At 46.5% G+C, this 11,300-nt stretch overlaps 2 protein-coding genes across 2 annotated transcripts; both read left to right on the top strand.

Moving 5' to 3' along the window:
• The first annotated feature begins 611 nt into the window (after positions 1-611).
• ASPWEDRAFT_160368 (SDR family NAD(P)-dependent oxidoreductase) lies at positions 612-1,632 on the top strand. Its single transcript, XM_040829792.1, has 4 exons — positions 612-669; positions 717-964; positions 1,017-1,296; positions 1,357-1,632. Exons 1-4 carry the CDS (start codon positions 630-632, stop codon positions 1,608-1,610), a joined length of 822 nt encoding a protein of 273 aa, XP_040687209.1. The 5' UTR covers positions 612-629; the 3' UTR covers positions 1,611-1,632.
• Positions 1,633-5,186: 3,554 nt separating this feature from the next.
• Positions 5,187-10,634, top strand: ASPWEDRAFT_744871 (type I polyketide synthase; the record flags this gene model as incomplete). Its single annotated transcript, XM_040839480.1, has 2 exons — positions 5,187-5,264; positions 5,316-10,634. The coding sequence occupies 2 exons, from the start codon at positions 5,187-5,189 to the stop codon at positions 10,530-10,532; spliced, it is 5,295 nt and encodes a 1,764-aa protein (XP_040687208.1). The 3' UTR covers positions 10,533-10,634.
• Positions 10,635-11,300: the final 666 nt, after the last annotated feature.

Genomic DNA, 11,300 nt, shown 5'->3' with positions numbered 1-11,300 from the left:
TATGATAAATAAACTCAAAAATTATCATTGCTTTATGAGGTAAATAATGGCATGATCTATATACTTCTTTACCTTCAGCTTTGATATACTGGGTCTGGATCTCCATGGCTCAGTCCACTAACTATTAGTGATCAGCGTAGGTGTAGATGAGATTGGCAATGCCTTTAGTGTTACCTAAAACTGAAACTATAAGATAAATATGATAAATAAACTCAAAAATTATCATCACTTTATGAGGTAAATAATGGTATGATCCACATACTTCTTCACCTTCAGCTTTGATATACTGGGTCCGGATCTCCATGGCTCAGTCCACTAACTATTGGCGATCAGCGTAGGTGCAGATGAGATCGGCAACGCCTTTAGTATTACCTAAAACTGAAACTATAAGATAAATACCATAAACTTAAAAAGTGTCACTGCTTTATGAGCTAAATGACGGTATGATCGACGGACTTCTTTACCTTTAGCTTTCACACAATCAATGCAAGGATAGACAGATCATGAATGAAGAAGATATCAAGTTTCCACCGACACGAAGGTGCTCCACAACAAGTCACATAAATACGCCCGTAACCATTTGGATTTCATTTCCAGACCACTTCACCATTCAATCTTTGATCGACATCATGCTCCCCTTAAACGGAATCGCCTTGGTTACAGGCGCAGGTGAATGCACTCTCAGTCCCTTGCTGAATTTGGCTAAATTTTTCTAGCAAGTGGAATTGGCCAAGAATGTGCACTGGCTTTTGCAGCCCACGGTGCGGCTGGCGTGGTCCTCGTCGATCTCGACCTTTCCAGCGTGCAGGCAATCGCCGAGAAGAGTGCAAAGGTAGCCAAGAACGCTTCATACCGGCCCCTCCCACTATCAGTAGATGTGGCGGACGCGGAGCAAGTCCAAGACATGGTGTCTCAGACCCTGTCCATGTTTGGGAAGATTGACTATAATGTTAACTGTGCTGGAGTAAGTCAGCTGCAGCCCCAAACAAGATTCTGTACTGAGCCTTCTCTTCTAGGTATCCATGACTACTGCAATCTCATTGGAGAATATCTCCATGGAGGAATGGGAAAGGGTCAACCGTGTAAATGTCCACGGTATTCTGTACTGTATGCAGGCTGTGGGCAAGGCGATGAAGTCACAGCCACGTATTACATTTCCAGGGCGAAATCGCTCGAGAGATGGCGGAAAAGGGTCCATCGTCAATATAGGATCCATTCATTCGTTCTTATCTGCTCCCGGGACAGCTCAATACACGACATCAAAGCACGCCATGCTAGGCTTGACACGAGCTGCAGGTATGTACTGCTATATTTTCAATATTCTGCAGGCAGGACCTGAACTGACACAATCACTAGCCTTAGACTTTGCTTCTATGGGGATCCGAGTCAACGCGGTGTGTCCTTCATGGGTCAATACTCCGATGATTAATGGCAATGAAGAGCTTGCTCAAGTACATAAAAGTCTGACCAAAGTTGTCCCATTGGGACGAATTGCTGAGCCAGAGGAAATTGCGGATGTCGCTTTGTACCTGTGTAGTTCCATGGCTAGTTACGTGACAGGGAGTGCTTGGATGGCAGATGGGGGCTTCACTTCGTCTACAAAGCTTTAGTTTTTCATCAATTCAACACGAGACTGAGATTTTATATCAAACAATATAATATACCAATCACAATTACCGTCTAGTCAAACCAGGAAAATAGCACTTTATAAAAACGTTTGGGATAATGAAGGAAGGGCGCGTGCTCTAAGCCGGGGAACATGTGGAACGTGCATTTGGGGATGATGGCTGCGGTAGCAGGACCAAGCTCATCATAGTAACCCAGTTTTGCAGCGACGGTGGAGGGTGACCATGTATTTTTATATAGAATAAGGCCCTTCCCCTACCCATTTATACCCCATATATAGGTGAAAAGAGGCTTTTTATGAAATTTTTCTATGTAAACTTAATTATATTAATTTTTAAGACTATATTTTTAAGGGGTGGCCACAGAAGATAAGGTCTTTACCTATATGAGTGAGAGTACCAGTCGGCCGGAATGTATATATATATATATATGGTTTTCTCTATATTACCAGTATTCCCCCTCTATATTTCTCATAAAATCCGGTTTAAAGCATCTTACCATACAATCTACTATAGAGAAATACATACATAATATCAAATCCCAGATAAATAAGGAATAATATGGTTAAAAAGACATGCAGAAAATATCGACATACTGGACACACCATATAGCTAATTAGGTAGTGCCAAGAAAAATCGATTATACGGAATCGCCTTTATACGGACAAAATATTCTGTCAAAATTAATCCGGCTTATAGAGTTTTTTCTGTAGCCTTGGGGCTTGCTCGACTTGGAAGCCGATGTCGTCGGGGAGGATCACTCGGTATCCGGCAGCCGCCACGTGGCGCGCCGTGTCGGACCATGTAACACCGCAGAAGTTCCCGCCATGCAGCAAGACAGCTTTCTTGTTATCCGTGATGCTTAGGCGCTGGTATGCCCATAAACGCCATCGTAAGATTCTGGCACTGATTGTGGAAGTTGAAAAGCTTCACAGACCAAGGGTAGGCGTAGTTGGTTTGTAACTATTTTGAGAGACTCGGAGGAATCCATTAGATTGAATAAAGGTGCATGTTTAAAATGACCCATAACCACTATTGCACATACGCATATGTTACTGATCGGAGCCATTCCATCCGTACCCAGAGGAAGTATCAAAAAAGGGAAATGGCGACGAATGGAAGGGACCTAAATGTAATTGATCTGTTCGTCCCATAGCCATGCTCCACAGAGGATGACAGGAGGTATCGTCTATCAGCAAGGCAAATCATTAGTATCGCAAAGTTGAAATGAATCTCTAGGGGTGTATCATCAGAGAAACCATACCTCCAGCAATGTCACCTGGTGGCTGGTTGCTTACCATCATATCCAGTTGCTCCCACGAGTAGCTAAACGGAATGTGATTTGGAGGATGTGATAGCGCAATTGCGCAACCATGATAAGGCGAAGAAAGACTATGCATTATGTTTCTGCTAGATCCTGCTCCATCTGCCGTCTCAATAAATTGATCATGAGAAATTGATTGTCGAGGTTCCAATTCGAACATATGATTCTGAGAATTCTGGGAACTAGATGGAATTCGGGTACAAGGAACTTGCAGGTTATAACAAGGTGAACAAGGGCCTCCAGGGTCACACTTCGTCTTTTTATCCCGGCACCTTTGACACGCGATGGAGATTCTTTTCGACTTCTTAGGGGGCAAGTCGTGAAGCAAGATGTGCCGGTTGAGAGTGTCACTGCCAATATGTGAGTTGGCATCTAAAAGTAAAACTTGCCCAGGGCAGCATTTAAATACCTCCGCGTAAAGGAACGAGTGCACGTTGGGCACGTATATAGTCGAAGGTCTTTGTGGCTAGCTTGGTGACGTGTTAGATGCTCTTTGTGTTTAAAGGATCGAGAACACCCAGAGACACGACAGAAAAACGTGTTTTCATTTGGAGCCGGTTTATTAGACATCATTAAGTGAGAAGGGGAGAAATAGGGAAGATATTATGGGCGTTTCTAATCTAGCGAAAGAAGTTCTGGGCTGTCTAGATAGCTTTCTTTTCAAATACAAATCAGCAAACACTCAAAATCTGGGGCCGCGAGAGGTTCTAACACCCGCCTAAAGCCCTGGGTTTGCTATGAGCTACCACAATGAATCGTTACGAAGAGTTTAGTTCTTATTGACTCCTTGCTGCTAATTATTTTTTCTTTTCTGTTCCTTCTTGACCAGATAGAACACGTAATCTGAGTTTAGACTACATCATGGTAAAAAGCCTCTCTGATCAATGAAGCACACAGCAGAGCTGATATATAGAGCTTACGTAGGGTTCAGCTAGCCACCAAAGCTTCTGACAACTAGTGTCAGCTACTACTACCGTACGAGCTAATTATCGTGTGATCCAGGGAAAAAGGTCCGATTCTATATCTATATGAGACCGAGCGCGTATATACAACTAATCTTTAGCCCTGACGCTAGTCTAGATATAGTGAATAAAGCAGTACTTTTATGAGCAATATTTATATCGCTGGTAGCAAGAGAAATCTCGATAAAATGAAGCTATTCGCTGTAGACCGTGGATCGGCGGAATACCGGCGATAGCGGTAATTTCGTCAACAGGTTTCCATCCAAACCAAAATCAAGAAACACGAAGCAAAATTGCATATCAAAGAATAATTACATGTTGCATTCACAGTGCGCCTTTTCTTAAGACGACTAACTTGTCAGTGTTTTGTCCCAGTAAACACAAAAGGGAACTGAACTGCATGCAGACTCCACTGCATATATAGCGGTAACGTAATTACACATATATCAATACCGAGCCAGTATGTATTTATCAACCGCATGCCGCGGCATGCGCATATCGTATTCATGTATAAACTTTCAGCTTCATGCCTCGGTTGTAGCAGGGTGATTTGGCGCTCTCTCTTTGAATGAAACCATTGGACAGTACCGTCACATAATCAGTAATGCCAACAATCATCTCTATCTCCACTGTGGATAGTGTGGATATGTGGCTTGAAAGTTAGATCCTGCGAAATCTAAATCAGATGACCTTAGGCGCTGACCCGCTAAGCCCGCATTAGACATTATTGAATAGTGCGCATATAGACTGCTGAGAGCCAGGTAATGCCTAGCATCATGACACAAAAATCTTGATCTTGAGATCTTCCTCAGGAGCATGCAGATCTTGTCCCACATCGAGTGAATGTACTGATCTTGACATCAAGTCCATTGAGTCCTTTGCCACTTCATGCTCATTCCGTACACACCGTAGGCTGCGAGGATTCCACACAGAAAACCTTGAGGGAGCCGGGTCAGCTCGCTTGTCAGTCTGCGTACTTGCATTATCGTCAAGCCGAGACATACCGATCGTCTCAATCGAGCTACTCGCACTTGAGACTAGCTGTTTTCAGGTTCATATAGTTTATAATGGAGCAAGCAACTAGTCAGTGGATCGCAGCTGACGCTCTTCAGCTGTGTGAGCAGGCCGGTATGAGTTCAAAGATCCGATGTCATACACTTGGAACCCATTATTTTATTGTATTTGCATCCACCAACATCTCTTTGTCTCTGTAAACTGGACTCTTTGATTTTACTTGGACTACTTTTCAATACATCTACATTCAGCCTCACCACCATGTCGTCTACACCTCGATCTTGTTCAATTTCAACGACCAATGACAACGGCACTTACACCACCAACAGCAGTGAGCCTGTAAGTCATTTAGATGTTATTCAAGAAGAAAAAGGCTGACTTCCAATGAAGGATACATACGATGGAGTAGCAGTGGTGGGAATGGGTTGCCGTGTTGCCGGAGGTGTCGAGAGCCCCGAACAGCTTTGGGAGTTCTTGCTGGCCCAAAAGGATGGATCTAGTGAGATTCCTCCGGCTCGATGGGAGCCATATTACAATAGAGACCATCGGAACAAAGGAATTTTAAACAAAGCCACCACCGGTGGATATTTTGTCAAGAACCTAGACGATTTCGATCCTCAGTTCTTTGGTATCTCACCCAGAGAGGCCGAGCAAATGGATCCACAGCAACGTATCTCCCTAGAAGTTGCCTGGGAGGCATTGCAGGACGCTGGGATTCCTGCAAAGTCTCTGAAAGGAACCAATACCTCTGTCTTTTGGGGCGTCAACTCGGATGATTATTCAAAATTGCTCCTAGAAGACCTTGCAAATGTCGAGGCTTGGATGGGAATTGGAACGGCATATTGTGGAGTCCCAAATCGTATCTCTTACCATCTTGATTTGGCGGGACCAAGCGTTGCTGTTGATGCTGCTTGTGCCTCTTCTCTTGTCGCCGTTCACAATGGTGTCTCCGCAATTCTGAGCGGAGAATCCAGCATTTCCATTGTTGGTGGCGTGAATGCTCTTTATGGCCCTGGGCTCACTACCGTTCTGCAAAAAGCTGGCGCTCTGGCGCCAGACGGCCGTTGTCGCTCATTCGATGACGGTGCCGTGGGATACGGTCGCGGAGAGGGAGCAGGAGCTGTCATTTTGAAAAACCATGCTCAGGCAATAAGAGATGGTGACCACATTCGCGGAATTATCAAAGGGTCAGCCGTAGCGCACGACGGCAAGACAAATGGAATCATGGCTCCGAATGCCGTCTCGCAAACTCTGGTTGCAAAAAACGCATTGCGTGCTGCCAACCTAGAAGCCAGCGCCATTCAATATGTTGAGGCTCATGCGACATCGACACCATTAGGCGACCCCACAGAGATATCAGCCATGAGTGCTGTTTACGGACTAAACGTTGATCATCCATGCTATATCGGCTCCATTAAGCCAAATATCGGACATCTGGAAGCAGGTGCCGGTGTTATGGGTTTGATCAAAGCAGTTCTTGCAGTCGAAAAAGGAATATTGCCTCCTCAGGTAAACCTCAAAACTCTCAATAGCCGGATTGACTGGAAAAGCTCCGGTTTGGAGGTCGTCAGAACGTCGAGAGCCTGGCCAGAGACCGATGCACCACGTCGGGCAGCCGTATGTTCTTATGGCTATGGCGGGACAGTCTCTCATGCTGTACTAGAACAATATCAGGGGACCCTTTCTCATGGTATCTCCAGAACCGAGAACAGCCCAATGATCTTGCTTGTGTCAGCTCACCAAAAAAAGCGCTTACCAATTGTCGCTGAGCAGTTGTGGTCTTGGTTCAAGTCAAATGGAACCGAGGAGAACCTGGCTAGCGTCTGCACCACCCTGGCAACACGTCGTGATCACTACGAGTTCCGTGTTTCGGCGGTTATTCAGAATATTAATGAAGCTCTGGAAGTTCTCGACAGGCTTCGCAAAGGATCCACTGACAAGTGGATGACTGAAAGTCGCTGTTTGCCTCAAAACGCGAGCAAAGAAGCCGTATGGGTATTCTCAGGCCATGGTGCTCAGTGGACTGATATGGGCAAAGAGCTGCTCACCACAAACCGAGCTTTCTGCAAGGCAATTGAACCCCTAGATGAGGTGGTTCAGAAAGAGATCGACTCATCCCCTATTGAATGGCTACGCAATGGCGACTTCCAGTCAACCGACCGCATACAGATTTTGACATACATTATGCAAATTGGAATCGCAGCGGTTCTTCATAGCCAAGGCGTATTCCCAGATGCAGTCATTGGCCACTCAGTGGGCGAGATCGCAGCTAGTGTCGTTGCTGGTGCACTTTCACCAGTGGAGGGTGCCTTGGTTGTTACTCGGCGAGCAATTCTATATCGCCAGGTCATGGGCCAAGGAGCTATGCTCCTGGTCAACAAGTCTACTTCTGATGTCACCCAGGATTTACGGAACCGCGAAGACGTGGTTGTAGCAATCAATTCGTCCCCGTCATCTTGTGTCATTGCGGGTGCCAAAGATGAAGTGATGATGATTGCCGACATGTACAAGGAACAGGCTGTCAAGACATTCCGTGTTAAAACAGATGTTGGCTTTCATAGTCCTATGATGGTCCCACTGGGCGAACCTTTGCTTAGCGCCCTCCAGGACGTTTTGCATCCTACAAAGCCTTCCGTGAAGTTATATTCGACCGCTCTTGCAGAACCCCGAGGCCAGGACTTGCGAGACGCCGAGTACTGGATGGCGAACATGATAAATCCGGTCAGACTGACAGATGCGGTAGAAAGTGCGGCTGAAGATGGCCACAGAGTATTCTTGGAGGTGGCAAGTCATCCTCTCGTTTCGCACTCGGTAACTGAGACCTTGTTGGATGGCGAGATAGAGGATTTCTTAGTTGTGTCTACTCTGCGAAGGGATCAACCAGCTGTGAAAAGCCTTTTAAACTGCCTTGGTCAGCTTCATTGCAGCGGAGTCGAGATTGATTGGAAAGCGCAAGTGCCAGGACCTTGGGCTCAAGGCCTACCAACGGGACCATGGCTTCATCAGCCAACATTGCCCAAGGTTTCATCCAATCCCACGAGCATGGGATCACATGAAACGAACCAGCATAGCATCGCTGGGCACCGTATCGCCGTTGCCGGCACTGATACTGTGGTCTACACCAGTATGCTCGACAAGGATTCTAAACCTTTTCCTGGTCACCATCCTGTCTCCGGTACTGAAATTGTGCCCGCAGCTTGTCTTTTGAACACTTTTTTCAAAAGTACAAGAGGAAGACAGCTGCAAAATATTCATTTGAGAGTGCCCGTGGCCATCGATGTCCCAAGGACAATCCAAGTTGTGGTCCAAGGGAACCAAGTGAGGATCATGTCTCAACTCAGTCATACAGAAAATGCAGATGACCGTTCATGGCTTACGCACACGACTGCATCATGGAACATTACCTCTGCCTTGAATGAGGAGAAAATTGACCTGAGCGAGTCGGGATGTCGATCCAGAAAGCGTCAGCCAGACAGCTTCACAATAGACTACTTGGCCAGTGTCGGAGTGTCAGCTATGGGCTTCCCTTGGAAGGTGCTTGAGCATTATGGTGATTCATCAGAGATGCTCGCAAGAGTTGATGTGTCACCTGGTGTAGATGTACCCGACTGGGATCAATCATCTTGGGCACCATTCTTGGATGCGGCGACTTCTATCGGATCATGTATCTTCTTTGACGAAGCTCGCTTGCGAATGCCGTCACAGGTTCAGCAAGTCGATATTCTCACAAACCATAGTCCGCCGAAGCTTGGTTGGGTTCATGTTCGGAGAAACCCCAGCAGTGAATCATGCTCAGACATTCGAATCCTTGATAACCAGGGCGATCTGCTCGTCAAATTGACATCCATGCAATTCTCCGAGATTGAAGGCACCCCGGGCTCTAATAAAGCTGTGGGTGGCTTGGTCCACCGAGTTGCTTGGCCTCCAGCGAAGCCAGCGGAAGAGCCTCTCCGAATTGAACAAGTGATTTTGGTGTCGAGTGACCCTTCTCTAATGCAAAGGTATGCTGGCACTCTTCCTGGTCATGTCAAGTTGCGTCAAGTGTCAGGACCAGATGAGGTCCAGTCCTTGTTAGAAAGTACCGCAGAATCAACGGCTATCGCATACATCCCAGCCGAGGTTGCTTCCTTTGCAGAGGTGTTTGAAGCGACTAAGAATCATACTTGGCAGCTTCTTCAAATTATGAAGTGCGCTATTCACTCTTCTGCCCCAGTCAAGGTGTTTGCTTTGACGACAAATGTCATGCAAGGTCAGTCAGCAGCGGCACTTGCAAATGCTCCATTGGTTGGTCTCAGCAGAGTGATTGCAAGCGAGCATCCCGATGACTTTGGTGGTCTCATCGATAGTGAGAACTACGCGGTTCCTCTGACAACAATGAAGTACATTCAGGATGCGGATGTTATCCGAGTCCTTGATGGAGTACCACGAACTGCTAGACTGCGTGCTCTCCCGACAGATCGTCGAACCCAGCCAATATCCAGCTCTCTTCCTCGTCCCCAAGGAACATACCTCGTAACAGGCGGCATGGGTGCTCTCGGGCTTGCAACTGCCGAGTTCCTCGCGGAGAACGGAGCTCAACGACTCGTTTTACTATCCCGTCGCTTGCTCCCACCGCGGTCAACCTGGAATAATGTCCAAGCAGACTTACAGCCGATTATTGCCAAGATCCAAGACCTGGAGCAGCGGGGAGTATCCGTTCACACCTTGGCCCTGGATATCAGCGCACCTACTGCAACACGCGAGCTACTCAATGCATTACAAAGACTCGATCTTCCACCAGTCTTGGGTTTAGTGCACGCAGCTGGTGTTTTGGAAAATGAGTTGATACTGGAAAGCACACAGAATGCTTTCCATCGAGTTTTCGCCCCGAAGGTCAATGGTGCCCTTGTCTTGCACGAGGCTTTCCCTCCTGGTACTCTTGACTTCTTCATGCTATTCTCCTCCTGTGGCCAGTTGCTCGGATTTCCGGGTCAAGGATCATACGGAAGTGCGAACACCTTCCTCGACACGCTAGCTACCCATCGTCGAAACCTGGGTGAGAATTCGGTCTCTTTCCAATGGACATCCTGGAGGGGAATGGGCATGGGATGTGACTCTGAATTCGTTGCTGCTGAATTAGAAGGGAAGGGAATCACCGATATTACACGCAGCGAGGCTTTCCAGGCTTGGAATCGTCTCGCACAGTATGACTTGGACCATGGAGTTGTGCTTCGCACCCGCACATTGGATTCAAATGAGCCGGTTCCTTCTCCTGTTCTGCAGGACATTGTCACTCGCTCATTGGATATCAACACGCAAAGCGACGGGTCGGCCAAGAGGGAGACCTCGAACACGATTCCTTCTTCGGGGCCGGAGCTGCGGAATTATCTAGATAAGCAGATTCGATCATGTGTTGCCAGTGTTCTCCAGCTCTCTCCCAGTGACGTGGATTCGAGAGCTGCAATGAGTGATCTTGGTCTGGATTCTGTCATGAGCGTCGCCTTTAGACGGCAACTTCAGCAGACTTTGAAGATTCCTGTTCCCCCAACGCTGGCGTGGAACCATCCTACCGTGAAGCACTTGGTTGAGTGGTTTGTAAAGAAATTAGGTCCACAGAATGTGCGGTAACTGTCGAGCTCTAAGCCAACTACTTGGAGCTTGTTTCATTTAGTACTACATTAAGTAGCAGCGTTAATGTTAATTTCGAGATCATTCAATACAAGCTTTCCGACAATTTCACTTTTCATTGGCATTCAGAATGCTTTCCACTTTAAGTCGGATCGCATTTGCCAGATTACCCTCGCAGGTGTTGAACAGTTTGATCAGCCCAGTTGGAGATGACAATCTCCTAAACTCACTCAACAATATTTTTCACTCTACAACGGTACTGAGAGAGTTGCACATTTACTTCCTTGGCTCCCATTTCTGGGCAGCTTTTGATTTTAATTTTAGTAAGATTTTGCTCTGGCCGTGTCTCCTAGTTGACCCGAGTGATTGAAATGCTTGTCAAGGTTCGTTATATTCTTGGCCATCTAGTAGCACCACTGTTAATTCTTGAGGTTGCGGGAACGGATGGGGCCTTTTTAGATTATGAAAGGGGAGGGAAACGGCATGTAAGCTTGCGATCCATCTATAAAGCCAGACGTATGATGTATGAGTCACAGAACTTGTCCACGTTCTCTCGTACGTTGGTGATAGGTGTCTTCTATAAGATTACTCATTATCTCATCAAAACTTGCTTGGAACTGTCAATCTTTAGACATAAATTGTTGATATCATTTGCATACGGCTCTTCCTCTATTCTCTTGTGCAAATTTCATTTGATCTGGACCTGTGCTACCATCCCAGCGATATGTCAAGCATTGATGAACGATACATACAGACTTATGCAAGTGT

Source organism: Aspergillus wentii (assembly GCF_001890725.1).
Source record: "Aspergillus wentii DTO 134E9 unplaced genomic scaffold ASPWEscaffold_6, whole genome shotgun sequence".
Classification (NCBI taxonomy): Eukaryota; Fungi; Ascomycota; class Eurotiomycetes; order Eurotiales; family Aspergillaceae; genus Aspergillus; species Aspergillus wentii.
The sequence above is the reverse complement of the archived record's forward strand: the minus strand, read 5'-3'. Positions and strand labels throughout refer to the sequence as shown.